General features: G+C 36.2%; 1 protein-coding gene across 5 annotated transcripts in view; it reads left to right on the top strand.

The window, feature by feature from the left end:
- RYR2 (ryanodine receptor 2) overlaps positions 1–20,575 on the top strand; it is a 444,114-nt gene that overhangs the window by 280,314 nt on the left and 143,225 nt on the right. For all 5 annotated transcript variants that reach the window (XM_062572155.1, XM_062572154.1, XM_062572153.1 and 2 more), the window contains 13 exons: positions 1,947–2,155; positions 2,989–3,341; positions 4,264–4,378; positions 5,212–5,372; positions 6,061–6,220; positions 6,482–6,568; positions 7,350–7,576; positions 8,542–9,343; positions 9,900–10,100; positions 10,227–10,332; positions 14,827–14,970; positions 17,177–17,450; positions 20,357–20,471. In XM_062572155.1, coding sequence (XP_062428139.1) covers positions 1,947–2,155; positions 2,989–3,341; positions 4,264–4,378; positions 5,212–5,372; positions 6,061–6,220; positions 6,482–6,568; positions 7,350–7,576; positions 8,542–9,343; positions 9,900–10,100; positions 10,227–10,332; positions 14,827–14,970; positions 17,177–17,450; positions 20,357–20,471 — 2,954 coding nt within the window. The remainder of the gene's footprint in view (positions 1–1,946; positions 2,156–2,988; positions 3,342–4,263; positions 4,379–5,211; positions 5,373–6,060; positions 6,221–6,481; positions 6,569–7,349; positions 7,577–8,541; positions 9,344–9,899; positions 10,101–10,226; positions 10,333–14,826; positions 14,971–17,176; positions 17,451–20,356; positions 20,472–20,575) is intronic.

Below are 20,575 nucleotides of genomic sequence, written 5' to 3'. Positions count from 1 at the left end.
ACTGTTCTGGCATCAATGAAGAGAGATTATTATGATTTCATATTGGCTGCAGTTAGAGCTGATGGAAAATATTGAACTGAATTAAGTAACTTCAGTGAGACATCTGCATGTGTAAGACTTCAGTTCTGGGTTTGTTTGTTTTCTTTTAGGGATTCACTCCTAAGACTGAATGCATCAATGAGGTTTTTTTTTTTTTTTTTTTTTTTTTTTTTTTTTTTTTTTTTTTTTTTGACCCCAAAGGGAAATGCATAAGTGGAAGAAATAACATCTTATATGCATTCTATTTAGGAAGGGTGAAAATCAGTTATATTTTAAACATTCCTATCTGATGTAGCTGTGTCTTTTATACTTCTCATTTATCTCCATGAGTAGAGTTTATCATCTTTCCTTGATTTCCCTGTGTTTGCTTAAACACATTTGCAACAGTATATGGGCTCCTTTAACTCATCAGGATGCCTAGTAATTTCCCGCTAGTAGAGCTGCTGGACTTTATTGCTGTATGTGTCTATTTATGCAAGTGCAACTTGTCTAGTTATGAATGTGTAATATAATTTTGTTTCATTTAGTTCTGGAAAATGCTCTTTATTGCTTTCTAACATTGGATTTTCATGAGCAGAAGAGATGTAAATCATGCTGCTTAAATCATCTGCGTTATCAGTGTGAGAAGCTCATGCTTCATGATTTAAGAGTCTTGCTGCTAAGATAAAAATCTAGACTTTAGCTTATGACCTGTAGTGTATGGCCTTAGATTCATCATACCTAATACACATATATATGAGTATGAGTCTTACTTATCTGTAATTAAAAAAAAATGCAAAGGTGCTATTGACAGCTGATCTTTGATCTTATGAGTAAACACTCCTGAGGCTGGTGCTGTGAATTTTGCTTTTGTCTCTAAAGAATATGTTGTGAACAGATGTTCTGGCACTTTGTATGCAGACAGCCTCAAGAAGAGCAAGGAACTGGTTGTATTTCCTCCTTATACCATTCCATATCTGTTACAGTGGCTTCACCTGAGCCAGAATAATGTAACAGAGCTTTGTATTTCTTGTTGATACAAGAGAAAAACTGAACTTAACATTTGTTGAGCGATGTTTTTTTTATTGTTATGTTTTATTAGTAATTGCATCAAATAAATTTACAAAACTGTTTGTAGGTGGAAACTCAAAAACAGTAGCAAGAGGAATAGAAGTAATAACATACTTTCTTTTTGTTTTCTAAACTAAGATTCTGAGCAAACAGAAAAAAAACCCCAAAATTATTTTAAAAGTGCAAAGATTTTGTTGACTGCATGCACAGAAGTGAATTCCTTGTGCTAGTAAAACAGTAAAAGAACAGACATACACATGTGAAGCTGACTCAGGGTGAATTCTTTGAAACATCAGTTTCATGAAGCTACAGTATAATATTGCCATTTCCAATACTACAAAATTTCTATGAAAAATAAAAAGCTAGTTAAGTGTAGTTTTTGTTTTTTATTATTATTTTTTCTATGGCAGCATGAAATTGGTGCATATTTTTAACTTTATTTTTGCTACTTTAGGGACAAGAACTATATTTCTTTTAAAGTGATATTTGAGATTCTCTGAAAACACCGTGACTGTTGGAGTTCTAGAAGGAATATTGACTACTGTAAGACTCAGTAACATCGTCAGAATTGATAACACTGCTATGCAAGCAGAGAGCTTAACCAAATGTTTGCTGACAGAATCCTTGAAGTTCTCTCTTACATTTCTCTAAAGTGAACTGGCTGCTGAATGAAGAGATTCTTAACTATTAGAGACCTGTATTTTCAAAATAATATTTGAGATAAGGTTCTTGGTGATACATAAGAGGTGATGTGCTGTAGATGACTACTTGCACTTAGATGTTGGGAAATAGAAGAAAACAACTCACTGATGTTTCTGATGTACAATCTACATATTCTTTCTTCTTGTGGTTTTAAGGGTTTCTACCTGTGTGCAGCCTGGGCTTATCTCAAGTGGGAAGAATGAACTTTGGAAAAGATGTCAGCACTCTAAAGTATTTCACGATCTGTGGCTTACAGGAAGGGTACGAGCCCTTCGCTGTTAATACAAACAGAGACATCACCATTTGGTTGAGCAAAAGACTCCCTCAGTTCCTACCAGTGCCATTAAACCATGAGCATATTGAGGTCTGTATTCCCTATTGGGATATTTCTAGACATTTTTTTCCAGGAGTGTGCTTTAATGATAAAACTACTTTTGCACTTCTAGACTAGGTTTTTTATTTGGTAGCTTAGCCGTGTTCTGGACATATTTTATACCCATTAATAGCTTGTTACCTTCTGTAGGGTTTCAAATAATAAAGCTATTTGGTTTGTTGTGTCTCCTCATCTATAAAATCTGTCTTATGTGTATACATGACCTTCTCAAAGATAAATTCCACAAGATGTCCTCATTAAGAACTCCTTGTGCAGTGAGTGAGAGTCCTGCACATTAAGAAAACCCTTCCAAAAAGTGTGCCTTTCTATGTAACAAGTACCATGTGTTCCAGTGCACACACTTCATGATTTTCCATGACTAATTGATTTTGATTTCAATAAATATTTATGAGATAGTTGTGTCAACGATTTTGTCCCAATCAGTTGTGCAGCCTGACAAAACTAAGTCCTAACATAAAGCGCCTTGGAAATCAGTGAAGTAAAACCTTTCTTTCTATTGATGTATATCAAAATTTTGTCTTTTATATCTACTTTATTAGTGTTTTTTGTTGTTCTTCCCAAGATTAGATTTATATTTTGTGAGTGCTTTTTTAACAAAGAAACAACAAAAACCTCTGCTCCCTTTAAAATGACATTTATTTGCCCTTAAAATGATAGTACATAATCACAATGTATCTGAGTGTACTGTTGCAAGTTTTGGTTTGTTTTAAAATGTCGGTGCTTATTCTAAAGATACAACTTGAATATTTGAGAGGGGGAGAAAAGCATTAACTTCAAACTAAATACATTATTTTTTTTGATAGGTGATGAGAATTGATGGCACTATAGACAGCTGTCCCTGTCTGAAGGTCACGCAGAAGTCCTTTGGTTCGCAGAACAGTAAAACAGATGTCATGTTTTTTCGATTAAGTATGCCTATTGAATGTGCTGAGGTGTTCTCCAGAACAGCTGCAGGAGGATTACCAGGCAGTGGTCTTTTTGGCCCTAAGAATGACTTGGAAGATTATGATGCTGATTCTGATTTTGAGGTGCTAATGAAAACTGCTCATGGTCATCTAGTACCTGACCGGACTGAAAGAGAAAAAGATGCCACAAGACCAGAGTTAAACAATCATAAAGATTACACCCAAGAAAAACCTTCACGTCTTAAACAAAGGTGAGTAGCACATTTCACTTATTTTTTCTTTACATTGTTGAAGAAAATGCCAGTCTGATCTCCAGAGATTTTACCCTAATTCTGTTCTAAATTTAGATATAACAGTAAGTGAGACAGTTAACTCTGATTTGCTTAAGTTACATCATCTGCAAGATACTGACTAAAATTAAGCAAAAACCTGAAAACATTTCTCTAGCTATTAGAAACCTATCATTAGATTAATTGTGAAGGTTTTTGAGATCCTCAGAAGAAATTCACTCTAAAACCTTGGAAATCCTTTCTGACAGGACTAGGAAGTTTCTGAAGTGACCTGAGGTTTTTTTCACAAAAATTCCAGACAGATGAAGATATTTAGATAATTTGTAGTGAATATCAGCTTCTTAGGTCATTTGTTTCATTAAGTGAGGAAGGAATATCTTCTAGCTGATATGTTCATTCTCCCTAACTTTTCTTACATAATCAAATGAATGAAGGAGCAACTTGATGATTCTGTGGAGATCGCTAATACTGGGCCATTACCCAGATACATTACTGCAACCAGCAGCTTTCCTTTCCTTTTCTACCATTCTTTACCAAACTTACTTACTTAGTTAAATATTTCAACTGCAGAATAAATACGGAAGTGTAGATGAAATTTTTTAAAGCATCAAAGTAATTTACGATTCAAGGTTCCTTTTCTAAAGTGTCATAAATGCTTAACAGCATTTAAATTGAGAAGAATTCAGCTTCCAAATGACTTCTGAATATGCAGTTTAATAAAAAAATTATTTAAATCTGTATTTTTCTCTTATCTGAAGATTTATTCTGTTTTGAACTGCAGGTAAGTAATAAATACATTAGTGTTATATACTAATAATGTAATAAATAAATAATGTAGTAAATACTTTGCATATAGATTTTGATTTTATTTATTGTATTACAGATTTATGTTGAGGAGAACAAAGCCTGATTATAGCACAAGCCACTCTGCACGACTTACTGAGGATGTGCTAGCAGATGATAGGGATGACTATGATTATTTGATGCAAACTTCCACGGTATGGTTACCTAGGTTTTTTAGTTGTTTGTTTTCTTGAACAGCTGCATGTTTTCAGTATTAAGAGTTTCAGAGAACATGTGATTTTTCAGGCCAAATTTTAAATGTAAATTTCTGCTGTAGTCCTACACTACTAAAGTTGAGAGACTACTACATTCATTTTGTTTTGCCTTGATAGTCAGTCTAAAATAATTTGCCCAGGGAGAGCAATAAATTCAGTTGAATCTGTTTTTGAAACTATTATTGAAACACTGAGCATCGGAGAGAAAAAAATACATGCAGAGTGTGTTAAGATCAGTGTTCAAGACCTGTTGAGCACTTCTATCCCAGTTTTATTCAACATTTGATTTGTGGAATTCCTGGTGAAAGTAATAAAGGTTTTGAGTGCTTTTCACTGAGAAGATCAGCTCCCTAAGTGCTCATTCTTCAGTGTCTGAAAATAAAAATACAGTTTTTTCTTTGCTATTTATTCTCTTCCCAAAAGATATTAGTGTACCACAGGCTGCCACTTACCTACAGGGTAAAAATTGTAGCTACAATACAAAAATAACCTACAATACTGCAACGCAAAAGCCTACATTACAAGCCTATAGTACTGTACTATCTGTACTGTTTTTCTTTTTTTTTCCTTTAACAAACATGTTCTTGTTGGTTGTATTTTGATTTTTTTTGCTATCCTTATAGTACTTGTTTTATGACTTGCACTTGAAAAGTCTATGCTAGTTTTGAAGAAATGACATTTTCAGATTCTAGAGCAACAAATTAATTCTGAATCAAAATAATACAGTAGAAAATAAGTATTAACAATTTGTAACATGATGTTTTTATTGACAGTACTATTATTCAGTGAGAATATTTCCTGGTCAAGAACCTGCTAATGTCTGGGTGGGGTGGATTACATCTGACTTTCATCAGTATGACACATGCTTTGACTTGGATAGAGTGCGCACTGTCACAGTTACACTGGGAGATGAGAAGGGGAAGGTTCATGAGAGGTTGGTTACAATTTTCTTAAAAAGATGTTTATTTTATATCTATAAAGGCAACTAACAACTATATAAACTGTAGTTTTACTCCATTTAATGGAATTTGATATAAAATAAGTTGTAATATCAAAAAGTGCTGACTATAAGGTCCCCTTATAACCTGTTCTCTTCTCTTGCTTGTGAAGATCTGTGGAATAATGATCTAGTAAAATTAATAATTTGAAAAAAGTAAAGAGTAGTATAGCTTTTAAATGTAGTTTCATTCATTCATTTCAGAACATGAGCCTGCATTTGTGCAAAACAGAGCTCTCCCTTGCCATATTTTTGGAACTTTTTAGCTTTCGGCAGGCCAGAAATAGTACAAGAACAGCTCCTGTCACTATTTCTGCTTATGGTCCGTGTCAGAAACTCTCTCTGTGTGTTATGCTTAACACTAAATGTTATAAAACATTAACTTGCAATGTTAGTTTTGTCTCTTGAAGTTTTATTAATAATTTGAGCTTATGCTTGTTTTGTCTTCTTCATTTTTTCTTTTTTTCTTCCCTCCCCCAATTATGAGGTCTAAGTGCCATTGAGTTTTGTCAGCACCTGCTGTTTTCACCATATGCCCCATTGATTGCAGCAGCACAAATTTTTTTTTAGGCTTCTACAGAAAGTTTATATACCATCTATAAATAAATCTGTTTTTGACATTCAGTATCAAACGCAGCAACTGCTATATGGTGTGTGCAGGAGAGAGCATGAGTCCTGGACAAGGGCGCAATAATAATGGGCTGGAGATTGGTTGCTTGGTTGATGCTGCCAGTGGTCTGCTGACCTTCACAGCTAATGGCAAGGAACTAGGCACATATTATCAGGTGAGTATTTTTGATGGCATCTTTCAGTGGAGAGGGGGAACCAAAAACCTCAGACTGAATTTTATTAGTATATGTGTTTGAAGATTGGAAGAAAAAATAATTGCAATTGTTATGATAATTTTTCCCTCTTGTTAGGATTTTCTGGAGTTTTATTCAGAGGCTTGCACTTTCTGGAAGTCAGTACAGGTGTTGAGGGCTGTCTAACATTAAATATTATTTTGCTGACTTCAGTGAATATATATTTTTACATCTTTTCTGTAGGTTGAACCAAGTACTAAGCTCTTTCCTGCTGTATTTGCTCAAGCTACAAGCCCCAATGTTTTCCAGTTTGAATTGGGAAGAATAAAGGTAAATAGTGCTTAATTTTTGTGCATGTTTAGAAGTAATGCTACATTGTATCAGGTAATCATTGATTTTTGTCATTTGTTATGCAATGTGTTCTTATTTGGCATATTTTTATGAGTCCAAGTGTTTGCACTGTTGTCATTTTAATACTGAACTCAATTCATGTATCTAAAATATAGTACACAGGATGAGAAGGATTATAACAGCTGTGAATGGGCAAGGGATATTGCAAAGTCCTGAGAAAGTTTCTGCATCTCATCCTTCATGATGAAATGAAACCAGATGTTTCTGAATTAGGCAGATAACATATATTGCTTTCAGTCACTGAGGTCAGTAAAGCAAATCTCTTATTTTATAAACTGAGCCATGGATGACTGGTTGCTCTGCAGAGTGGGTAAGGCTTTAAAAGAGCTTTAGGATACTTTCAAATAGTACACATAAGAAAACTGAGCAGAAATTGACTTCCTTGCTTTGGATATGTGAATATCTAAGAAATCAGAAGAGATAAGTTCAGATCTTTGGTCTATGGCAGCTAATTATTAGGTCCCAATAAACATTCTATTCAAGTTTCTATTTCATATTTAGTTATTTTAGAAAAAAAAGGGGGAAATGCTCTCTTACCACAAATTGGCCAGCAGTTACCAGTTGGTTTTGTAAACTACTGAAAATATTACTCTCCTGTTACACTGTGCTATACTGTACTATCCATCTGTCTTGAGAAATAGCACATGTTCATTATTTCTAAAGATGGTGAAGAATTGTCTCTTATGTTGGAATTCTCCAGAATGTGATGCCATTATCTGCTGGCTTATTCAAAAGTGAACACAAAAACCCAGTCTCTCAATGCCCTCCGCGTCTCCATGTCCAGTTTTTGACTCACGTGCTTTGGAGCAGAGTGCCAAACCATTTCCTGAAGGTTGATGTCTCTCGGATCAGTGAACGACAAGGCTGGATGATACAGTGCTTGAATCCTTTGCAGTTCATGGCCCTTCATATTCCAGAAGAAAACAGGTTGATGATGCTTATAAGTGAAAGTACACTGGGGCTAGGTTGGGATTATAAAAATAGACATGTCATAAATTTTTCTGTAAGAGAAGCCCAAGTCCCTGTCTCTTTTTCTCTCTACCTGTATGTATAACACATGTAAGTAGAAGCAGTATATTTCGACTTAGCTAGCATTGCAATTTAATTTTATTTTATTTTTAAAAATGCTTTAAAATCTGCATCTTTTTGTTATGTTTCCAACCTGTAGTAGCTTCTCGCTAAACTTTTTGACAGTGTATTTGGGTTTTAAATTAAAATGAAAGAGAAATTGAGAGCGTATGATATTAAAGATAATCTGCAAGATAGATGAAGATCTGTTTTTCTTAGCTTTTTAAAATGTATGGGCAGTGAAACTATTCTATTACTCCAATTTCCTAAATTTAATTGAAACAATTGGAAAAAGGTGGATTTCAGATTTCCTTGTTACCCAAATATATAAACATAATGCTAAGGACTAAGACTGCAAATAAAATCACTAAAAAATCAAGTAAGAAAAAAGAAAGGTCCTACAAACTAGCTAGTCTACTGTCAACCCCAGATCTAAAAAGAATAATGACATAAACGTGTCATCCTGTACTGAATTAAAAGATGATTTTCAGTTATTCAGTATCTTGTCTGTAGTATGAGTAACTGTTCTGTTTCATGTACATCAGTTGGATCTTTCTCCTCTGAGGGTAACTGAAGTTGTACTTTAGGAGTGACTTGAATAAATACCTAGCTAAACTTCATTCTTGGTCCATGATTCTTGGGTTAACAAGGTTTATCACATGAAAGTCGAAAAGTGAAAAATTTCATCCACAGAGATGATATTGTCCTTAGGTAGAATTTTGAATTCGTGAAGTTTGGTAAATTGCTATCCTGATACAGAATTTACTGGATTTTTGTTTTGTTTTGTTTTTTTTTTTTTGTTTGTTTTTTTCTTTCTGCTGCAGGACAATTGATATTTTAGAGCTGACAGAACAAGAAGAATTGCTAAAATTTCACTATCATACCCTCCGATTGTATTCAGCTGTTTGTGCTTTAGGGAACAACCGGGTGGCCCATGCTATGTGTAGCCATGTGGATGAGTCTCAGCTCCTGTATGCAATTGAGAATAAATATATGCCAGGATTATTACGTGCAGGATATTATGACTTACTCATTGACATCCATCTCAATACCTATGCCACTGCAAGGTTAATGATGAATAATGAATTTATTGTTCCAATGACAGATGAGACCAAGAGTATTACCTTGTTTCCTGATGAAAACAAAAAGCACGGCCTCCCTGGTATAGGACTGAGCACTTCCTTAAGGCCAAGAATGCAGTTCTCCTCCCCGAGTTTTGTAAGCATTAGCAGTGAATGTTTTCAGTTTAGTCCTGAATTCCCCCTGGAAATCTTGAAGGCGAAAACAATAGAGATGCTGACTGAAGCTGTTCAGGAGGGCAGCCTCCATGTTAGAGATCCGGTTGGAGGCTCTACCGAATTTCTTTTTGTCCCTCTCATCAAGCTGTTTTACACCCTCCTAATTATGGGAATCTTCCATAACGGGGATCTGAAACACATCTTGCAGTTGATTGAGCCCCGGGTTTTCAAAGAAGCTATGAGTCGGGAAGATGAAAGTGATTTCTCAGAGAAGGAGCTGAGTTCGGAGGAGCTCAAGGCAGAAGAAGGAGAGGAAGAAACCAAAGGGGAGCAAGTGCCAAAGGAAGGACTCCTTCAGATGAAACTTCCTGAACCTGTTAAATTACAGGTAATGATACAGATGTGTTAGTGGTTGTTACCTTTTTTTCACACATCCTTTTTTTCTTCACCTGGTAATTTCTCTTTAAAGGAAAACAGCAGTCTGATGTTGTTTGAATAGAGAAGTAATTTACTTACAGGAAACTACAAGATTAGTGTCTTCCTGATTATATAAACTTGTATATGGTGGATCAGATAGCTCTTGTTTCATTAAGTAGAATCACTTTCTAAATTAAGTTAACAAGGAGTTCTGCCTTTCTGTGGATCCAGACACACACAAATTCCCTAGAAGCAAGGAGCAAGTCCATTGTCTTACAAATAAGTGAAACTCCTCTTCCTTTAGATCTGAGGCACATAAATCTCTTGCATATGTCAGATATTAATTAGTCCTGATCTAGGATATATTGCAGATTACTTCAGGTACAGTAAATGACTGCATTGAAGATTTCAGTTGGTTCATCTGACAGTAACTGCTGCTGTAAGGGATTCACCCTTGTTTGCCTAACACACAGCAGAATTTTCCTAGCTTGCCTACCCATTTTGTTCTTCTGATACTGTTTTCTCAGATGTGTCATCTACTCCAGTACCTGTGTGATTGCCAGGTACGGCACCGGATAGAAGCCATTGTAGCATTTTCTGATGATTTTGTGGCCAGGCTTCAAGAGAATCAGCGCTTCCGGTACAATGAAGTGATGCAGGCCTTGAATATGTCTGCTGCCCTGACAGCTCGGAAAACAAAAGAATTTCGTTCCCCACCTCAGGAACAGGTACAGCTTGCAGTGAGCCATTTATTGTTTTCCTGTGCTATGTGTGTGGCAGAGTTCTTTTGATTTCACAGTTTTGCCTGTAGAAATCAGTGTTGCCTGCTTTTCCTTTGTATCCTTTGTTTTAAGATAAACATGCTGCTGAACTTTAAAGATGATAAAAATGATTGTCCTTGCCCTGAAGAAATTCGAGATCAACTCTTGGATTTCCATGAAGACCTAATGGCACACTGTGGTATGTCCCATTTCTGAATATATTTATTTTTAAAATTATATTAACTTCAAAAGTAATTTTTCTGAATAATTTGGGTAACTCCTCAACTAAGTAGCCTGGAGATTACTTTTTATCAATAATAAATACTGCCTTAATAAAGGTACACAGTTTGCAGTCATAAAACAAGGAAATGCTCTTATCCTCATATCAGGTCAAAATAGAAGAGAACTCACTATGTTTTCCTTCATGAGGAAAAAGGATTTTTTTTTTGTCCATGCAACTCTTCATGAATTTCTTTAAGCTCGGTACATTGGATTGTGTCGCAGTGCACTGTAGCGCTCCTGTTTGTTAATCAAAGGATTCCTCCTCCCCATTCTTTCTACCTTGCACTCATGTAGGTTCGGGTAGGTCATTTTTATTCTATCAAATTAACTATGGCCAATCAGGAGAAATCTCTGGCCAATCAGGAGAAAGGTCCATTAGTGGGATATATTTGTGTACATATGTATGATGCAGATCCTTCCAATATCTGGGCACTCAATCTACCCAGTACCTGGTCCCTGGATCCCTGGACTCTGTGTCTCTGTCTGTTGCCATGCAGTAACTGGCCTGGACATGCAGTCCTTCCAGTCTGATCCAATGTCCTGGATCATTGCTCTTCCCATGTGCCCGATCTCTAGAGACAAATACAGGCATACACATGTGCACACACATATACACACAATCACAGGTCTCAGTTGACTCCCAGACTCTACAGTGTCCCTGGGAGTTGACCGGGACTCGCTTCGTCCCTCTGCTAACCAACTTTCACTATAGTCTTGCCCTTAGAGACATAGATACATATACAAATGGGTCTCCTAGTTGGTATTCCCCCTCTCCTCAGACCCCCCTGGTCCTTCTGGCAGTTGTCCAGGACTCACTGGTTCCTCCAGTAGCCAACTCCCCTGCGGTCTCACCTTTAGAAACACATGTGTATATCTGGCTCCAAAGAAGCCTAACTGACTTGCCTCCTAGTTTGACTTAATAAGTGCTAGCGATCACACACCAGCTTGTGTAACTCCCTCACTCCTGTTGCTGGCAGCTAATTTCACACACTGTGGTCTCTGCAGTTGCTGGCCCCGTAGACTCATGAGCCCTTGTGACCTGTTATCTGACTCCATTTGCTGGCACTTAGACTTCCACACACACTTGTGCATATAGAATAGAGTCCTTCACCCAGGAAAACAGTTAGAAAAAAGATTTAATAGGAAGATAGGACGAACTACTGATCAGGTGCAGGGCATGGTTGGACAAGTGTACTGACCAGCCACCTGTTTACAGATGACTAACTCTTTTTCTCCTTTTATTCTTCTAATTTCTCACTTTTGTTCCTTACCAAATCACCTAGATTCCTCTCTTCCCAACCTTTGATGCATCCTCTAAACATCCTGTAAATCCTGCACAATCCTGAAGTGCTCTTCCCACATAATGTATCTTATAACCAGAGACAGGAACCTCCCTTAGTCTGAAAGGTGTTCTGGAGAGCCACTCCTCTTGACTCATCTTACTGGGCTTCACACCTGGACAAGGAGGCCAGTGCTTTCCTGGGACAGCTCAGGAGATGTTTTTTGTGCCTCTGTGCTTGTGGAGATGAGTCTGCTGCTCGGTCTCCTGTGATGGGCCTGGGGGCAGCCAGGACAGTGTGTTACTCAGGGTCCCTCTTGCTCTGACATTGTCTCCCTCTGCTCCTTTGCATGTGTGCAGATGAACCTTTTTTTCACATTAGCTAACACTCTCCTGGCTGCCAGGGTGCACTGCTGACTCATGTTTACCTGCTCTACAACAGGACCTCCCTGGTTCTTTTTTGAAAAGTTGCTTTTTTACCCATTGATGCCCGGCCTGTACAGTTGCATGGGTTAGGTCTGCCTGAGGTGCAGAACTTTTTATTTATCCTTCCTGAACTTCATGAGGTTCCTGCCAGGCCATTCGTCTAGCTTGTTGTGCTCCTTTCCCTTGAGTGTATTTACCACTCTCCCTCCAATCTGGTGTCACCCACAAACTTGATGAAAGTGCATTATGACACTTCAAAGGAACTGTTTTTATTTTAAATGAATAAAAAAAGAAGGGAAAATTCAAAGTGATCTGTCAGTTGACAGAAAACTAAGATTAAATAAAGAATTTAGAAATAATATTTGAAAGGTGAGGAGGCTTCGTCTCTCTCTTTTTTTTTTAACCATCATTCTCTTCTTTCAGATTACTTGGTTTAGTTTTGTCTCCTTTATGAAGAATTAGTAATTTGAATAATCTACAACTAAAAAATTGTTTGTGGGCCAGAAGAGTCATTACAGTAGAACAAAATAATTTCTGTATGTGTTCAAAACATGGCTATTGCAAAATAGGTAGAACATTTACACATCCTGAGTCTTATATTTGGCTGATGAGCCAGCCACCATTTGGGGATTCACATGTTGTTGAAATGGTTTAAAAGACAACTGTCTTTTATGGACAGTCTGCAAATCAGACAACTACAACAAGAGTTCAGGGAACTGCATAACTGCAGGAGAACAGATGTTTCATTTGGGTAATTTCACAACATCTCTGTATTCTAATTGATGAGACGTTTCAGTCTCTTTAGTTTTAGTTAGTTTGAATGAAGAAGCTACCATCCAAAACATTTTTTAATATGATTGAGTGTAAAATAGAAAGTTATCGATGGTTTTGCTTAGTTTAGCATTGATTACTCTCTTAGGACAAAATATAACAAAACAACTTGTACTGGAAATGTGACTACTTAATGCAAAAACAAAATCAGACAGTTAAACCAACACGATAGAATTTCTACATGAAGAGATGCAAAAAATTGAGGGGAATAATTAGTATGATGTAGAAATATCATGTAAAAGTCAAGACTACTAAAAAAGACCCACAAACCTTAAGCTCAGAATTCAAGTTGGAAGGAAAAAAAGAACAGAAAAAATGAATGAATGATCTCTTTACTTTGGGTTTATTTTAGTATGAGTGTTGGATATAGATCAAGGTTTTGTTTCAGTTGTAATATATTGGTTAAAAAATAAAGTTGTAAACATGAGAGGAAAAGGGCTGACAGGAATGTCGTGAAATTCAACAAAGGCAAATGCAAAGGCCTGTGTCTGGGGAGGAACAGCCTCATGTACCAGTACAAAACTGATTTACAGAAAGGGACCTGGGAGTTCAAGGTGAACATGAACCAGAAAATGTCCCCTTGTGGCAAAGGTGGGGGCAACTATATCCTAGACTTCAGTAGAAAGATCATCATCATCATCAGAGGGAGGCAGGTGACCCTTCTCTTCTACTCAGCACTGATGAAACCATGTTTGGTGGTTCAACGGAATGGTGGTTCACGGAAACACCAGAAATTCCACCTGAACATGAGAAAACATTTTCTCACTGTGAGGGTGACTGAACCCTGAAACAGGTTGCCCAGAGAGGTTTTGGAGGTATTCAAAACCTGACTCAGCATAGTCCTGAGCAACTTCTCTAAGTAACGCTGCTTTCAGGGGGTGGGTTAGACTAGGTGATCTCCAGAGGTTCCTTCCAACCTCAGCGATTCTGATTCTGTCTAATCTATGCATTTTTTATGTGCATATAGTTTACTCTAAAATATATCATGTAGAATAGCCCCTGTATTATGCAGGTACCTACTTCCTGCTTACTGGTCACTACAAATTACATTTATATCTTTCAGTACTTTCACGTCTTGGATATGTTCCACCTTAAATTCTTGTTTTCTTTGCTAGTATTATTTGGAATATACAGTGTCACTAGAGACTACACCTGTACTACTGAGGTATTCAAGTCCAGCACGTAGGCCTGAGCATTGACTTGGAAACATTCATACTGTTAAATGGTTAGCACAGTCCTGGCATAATTTTAGTTCAAGCTAACCACCCTCTTTTACATAGGTCAGACATTAGCATGGGCCAAGGACCATTCCTATTGGCAGTTTGAATGGAACCATGCTATTTGTGGTACTGTAAGATTGTGTAGCTGCAAGATTGCCAGCCATACTGTGCCATTTGCTTCCCAGATAAGGAATAATCATGGGCCCATTATGTTTATTAATAGAGATGCAGACTAAGAAACCAATCTTCTCTCTATTTTGGTGATGGGGAAATTAAAACTCACTGAAGGATCACATTAATGAAGATTTAAATCAGGGATTTGGGCATAGAAATACGTATATTTTGTATTTTGTGTATAACTACGCAATTTGTACAATCAGTTAATAAGAATTTATAAAATAAATTAATAAGAGAATGAATATTTGATTACATGATCCTTATTTGCTTATTTCCTACCTTACACATCTGCCTCATCTGCACTTGTCCCAAACTGCTCATTATCACACATCAAGCATATCACACATCAAGCTTCTTTGCAGTTCTAACAGAGCAGAACAGCGTTTTTCAGTGTGATCACGTTTGTACATAAAAGAATGGCTGTAACTGGTTATTATTATTTTTTTTTTTACTATGTAGTATATAATTTTGATTTCAGGAATTGAGCTAGATGAAGATGGAACCTTGGATGGAAACAATGATTTAACAATTAGGGGTCGCCTCCTATATCTTATGGAAAAAGTCACATATCTGAAGAAGAAGCAAGCTGAGAAGCCAATCGCTGATGATGCCAAGACATCCTGTAAGCAAAAATTAAATCATAATTTAGTCTATCCTAATTCCAGATGGGGGAAAAGAAAAGCAGACAAAGAAGTTGTCATGTATTATCTAAAAAAGCAAGACAAATTTTTACCGAAACATCTATGCACCTTAAAGCTTTTAGCTCTGACTTTAAGCAAGCGTAACTGGCGTGCTTAGGATGGACAATTTTGTTTCCTAATAGCATGCAACAGAAAATTTCTTATGCTGGCCTTCCCAGAATGTATCTTACTCTTTGTACAATTAGTGCAGACTTAATTATATCAGGGTCCTAATTTGGGGAACTCATTCATTAAACTAGCTGCAGAATCTCCAACTGAGTACTTGTATGAAGGATACCAAAGGAAAGAAGACTGTACCACTAGATGTTAATTTGTACTGCTATAATTAGGGGAAACCTCCCCACTAAATATAAAATACAAAATTTACTCTTTGTGATTGTTGCTTTGTCATTTTTCTGACAACTTCTGCCTTTTCACATGATAAGAGTTGTTGTTAGTGGCATCCAAATTCTGCACTTGGGATCAACTGATTGTAGATTTTTTTCAGTGATAATTGGTCTATGCAGAATGTGGTGGTATGTCCTAGGACTTCCTTTTCTTTTCTTTTCTTTTTCTTTTCTTTTTTTTTTTTTTTTAAATAAGTTTAGAGCTGTCCAAATCCTAATTTTCTCTCTTTCACTTAATTAGACAATATTGTATTGAACTAATTCCACACAAACCTTGCTTCTGGGTGGATGATCCCCACAGGTCTGTATTATGGTAGCTAGACTGCTTGGGTTCTGTATTGCAGAACAAAATATAGCCAAATCCACAAACTGACATATAGTTGCATTTATGAAAAGAGGCCAGCTGAGAGCCTGCTCATGTAATTCTTTACAAAGAACAAAAGAAACATAGCATTGTGTCCCTTTGTGTTGTTATTTATTTCAATCCTGGTATTTTCTGAAATATCAGCCAAAACACATTTTGTCTTTTAGTTCTTTTTAAAAATTATATTATTCTAAAACATGCTATGCTATGTGACAATGGAAAGACCTATAATGCAGTGTTTGGACAATAGCACTGAAACACAGTACTATTACTGTTCCCCCTCTTCCCCCCCCCCACTCACCCCCCCACATTTATCTGCTTCATCTTAGCATCTCTTCCTTCTTTGTTGAACATAATTTTTCCTTAAACTGTTGACACCTCTTGGGCATTATCTCTGTGTGGGCAGTCTTACTTCTTTGTATTTTAAATTTTGACTGAAGTTGCCTCTGATTTATACCAAAATTTCTCAACATACAGATTTCTAATCTGAAAATATTTTTGATGTGTGCTCTGCATCAATCACCTTCTTCAACCCCTCAATATTTGTCAGTCAATTTATTGAACTTCAACAGGGATTATCAAACTTCCCTTCTCAAACTTTCTCTGTTATCCACATGACAGGGAGAGAATTTGATTAGTTAGGTAAGTGCTAATGGAAAATTTATGCATTTTTTTTTGTTTCATTTTTAACTCTTCTTATGTGAACTGTCAGCCTTGACTATCAGGATGTGTGCAGAGGATCCCAGTTTGGTGTGACAAAGTCTTGCAAAACTGAATGGAAGTTCTCTTGAGATGGGAAAAAGAACAGTATTCACTTTATCTTGACTATTAGTTCATGAATTCAAATCTCATCTGATAGTAAACATTTTGTCTGTTTTAATATTTTATAATTTTCTCAAAGTTTTACAATTGATAATTATTACTGGTGAGAATACCAAATATGGGCTTCTTGATTCATTAGAAATTCAACCATCTATCTAAATTATGATTTTCAATTGATTTGATTTAATGATGAATAGTACATAAGAAAAATTCTCAGACCTGAATTCTTAGAAAATTCTTGAAAACAGTATATAGGAATATAGGAATAAATCTGGTCACTTAGTGAACATCTTGTATTGTCTTCACTCTTTTTTATGTTATCAGATTTAGATTTTATGTATTTTAATATTGGATATAGGCTTGCATTTTTGAGATATTTATTTTTCCCCTCTGCTTTTATTTTTATTTGATAGTCTACTAAAGAAATACCAAGAAAAAGTGCTTCTTAAAGATTAAATTCCTTCCAATGCATGTTGTGTAATGGGTTCTGAGGGTCTAGTGATAGAGATACGAGAAACTAATGGTAATCTTGTGATTTATGTATTTTCTTCACAGCTACTCTTCAGCAGTTGATTTCAGACACAATGGTACGCTGGGCCCAGGAGTCAGTAATAGAAGACCCGGAGTTAGTGAGGGCCATGTTTGTATTGCTACATCGCCAATATGATGGTATTGGTGGCTTGGTTCGAGCCCTACCAAAGACCTACACCATAAATAGTGTGTCAGTGGAAGACACAATCAATCTTCTAGCATCCCTCGGCCAAATCCGTTCCTTGCTCAGTGTCAGAATGGGGAAGGAGGAAGAAAAACTTATGATTCGTGGATTAGGGTAAATGACTAGAGTGTAGCATATCTTAATTTACAGATATTTATTGTTATTTGCTGTATAGTTATCACTTAAGTTATGCATAAAGTTTGAATGTGAATGGGTATGTATGGGCAAATACAGAAGTTTCATATCAGTTATTTAGTATCTTCAGTTGTAAGATTTTTTTAGCATTATTATATGCATAATTTTTGGAGAGTAGCAAATGGCATCTCTGAAACTTCTCATAAGGAGATTTCAAAACACATATGCAATGTTTTGTTATCATATTTTAAGTGCTATGATTGTAAAGAATACTACCAAGAATACTGTCCATTTTAAATGAATGCAGTGATTGGTGGCTGTGGACACATACAACCCCCTCCAGCTGTCAGCAAATGGAGTTTTGTGTACCTATGCCTGCACATTTTTCATCATTTTGTTGCCTTGAATAAAATATTAAAATGTAGCCTAATAGAGGATGCAACTGGAGAGAACGATATGAAGAAGGCATGATCAGCTCTATTAGGAAATAGTTTAGTTTCTTCTGGCTTTTTTCAAAGGAATTTTTTTTATCTTAAATGACCAGAGAAATTAAACATCAGCTATGATGTATTAGAAATCCTCAGTCAACAACAGCAATCATAACAACAGCTGACAACAAAAGATAGATAGTATTGCTAAAGAATGCCAGGAATGAAAGGAGAAGAAAAATTTTTGTGTGTTTTGTTATTTTTCTTTCTGAGCTTGCTGAAAACCTCAAATATGTAAGTGATTTATATAAATAGTTTTGCACTTCCATGGTGAGCAGTACCTACTTCATTGCTTTCCAGCAGATCCCATCAATGTTCCCTGATTGCTGTAATGTTCAGTGTATTCACATTAAGGCTTTGGCATAGCCTACTGATGGCTTTGCAAAGGGGAACATCAGTCTCATGTGACCATGCACAAAATACTGGGATTTCCATATCCACTTTTGTATGTCAAATTTGAGTTATGTTTCACTTAACCCAACTTAGTTTGAAAATGAGTAAATGATTACTAGATTCAGGCACTATTGTGTCCGATGAAATCGTCAGAGTGGTTTTCGTTTCGTATTCTGCTTGCCTTTATGTGTATTTTTTCTCATAATTTTTGCTGTATGTTGGAAGTTAGTCTGTGAAACAGATTGATCTAATTTTAACAAAGTGGTGATATGTGAAAGTCTGATTCAAGGTGAAAAGAGGTACGTTCTGTTTAGCTAGTGTTCTCCTCTGCATGCTGCTGTCGTCCTCTTGATAGCTTCTATCACAGCTGTAACCGTCTAATCACCAAGCCCTAGATGTGCCATTTGTACCTCCTGTAGTCTGACCCAGGCACCAGCACCTGTTTAGAGATGCCATTTTTTTTGCTGTGAGTGTAAAGCATTTCTTTTTTCCAGTAGAGAAATGAAAGCATCACTCATTCCTGCTTAAAAACCTTATTTTCCTAGAAATACTGTTTGAATTTTTCTCATGCTGTATTTCATAATGCAGTCAGCAGTTGCAGAAAGCACTGAAAATTGATATATTTTCCAAAATACTGTAATACTGCTAGCCAGCCCAAGGTGCCCTCTTTACTTTCCTTTTTATTTCTGTAAAATAAATTTGCTATAGACGAGTAAGAATTTAGGATCACTTGGAGGAATGACACTATCGAGCTCATCTAGTCCAAGTCTAGATTGTCTTTAAAGATTTGATTTATGTTCCTTTTTGTTAACAAGTCTTTTTCCACAGCCTGCAGTGTTAATGCAGAAAGGAGTGGTGGTAGGAATAGCCCTTGGAGGCAAGGCCCATCGTATATCACCTCTGATATGAAGTCTTGTTGGAGGCTTTGAGGAAAAAGATCAATTAGTCTTTCTGATTTATTGGGGGCAAAAGACTCTAATAGTGCCACCTACATCAGAGGTACATACATTCTGCTCTATGACTGACAGTTCTGGATTTATAGCTTTTAGAATGATGGATCCATCTCTTTGCTTCTCTTCTTTAATAAGACTGAAATTTTCCCTATCTAATCCCAGAAGTTTGAGCTCAGGAAAAAGACTGTCATGAGATCTACATTGAAACCTGAACAGCTGTCGACAGTATTTCCTATAGTGACTTTCTAGTCCTTTTCTCCCAAGACCTAATTGCTTTCACATTTATTTCTGGGTTGAATGTGAGTTCAAGACTTATTACAGTTCTTAGAAATATAATTACTTTTGATATATACATCTTTGTTGGACATCATCACCTCTGCATAAAATATTGAGACTGTAATCTTCAGGATTGATTTCAAATATTTAAATTGTTCTGAATATGTAGAAGAGAGAAGAATGCCCTTTTGAACAGTAACTCATGAAATAACATTAACATTTATGTAGCTAATATTTCTGGTGTTTTGATGCTTAGAGGGGAACTGGATATACATTGTCTTCCAAGTACAATCGTCTTTTCTTGATCTTGATGGCAGATATCAAATGTCTCAAGACTGAAAATATTCTGAAAAGAAGTGTTCCCCCCCCAAAAAAAATATAGATTAGTTGAATTTAAAGTTTAAGCAACATATCAGTTTTGATCATGCTTTTATCAGGAAATAGTTTTAGATCTTTTTAGATCTGTAATGGAATATCGAATAATGGAATATCTAACGAAAATAGAAGAGCATCAAACTCCAGTCATGTAGTGGTTTGGGCAAGGGCAATATCTATAATATGGGACAAGAAAGGTCAGATCCTTTCTCTATGTACATAAAATACAGAGCATCTGTAGTGGGAGATTGATAGAGACTCAACCTGAAACGCACAAAAGGAAATAATTTACCTGAGGTAGTGAAGAATTACACAGTATATCAGCTTTGCAAATAGCTTATAACAAATAAATTATTATTCATAACATTTGAATCTGATTTCTTCTTTTGTTCTCTTGTAGAGACATCATGAATAATAAAGTATTTTACCAACATCCAAATCTCATGAGAGCTCTAGGCATGCACGAGACAGTCATGGAAGTGATGGTAAATGTGCTTGGTGGAGGAGAATCCAAGGTAAAGCACTTTGTTAGAAGGCAGAAAATTTAGAATATATCTGTTCAAAGCTTTACCCAGAGGGCACTGAGCAGCCGCTGGAGGTACTGAGACCACAAACTCTT

Source organism: Rhea pennata, chromosome 3, assembly GCF_028389875.1.
Source record: "Rhea pennata isolate bPtePen1 chromosome 3, bPtePen1.pri, whole genome shotgun sequence".
NCBI classification, from domain to species: domain Eukaryota; kingdom Metazoa; phylum Chordata; class Aves; order Rheiformes; family Rheidae; genus Rhea; species Rhea pennata.
This window is presented reverse-complemented; position numbering and strand designations above follow the sequence as displayed.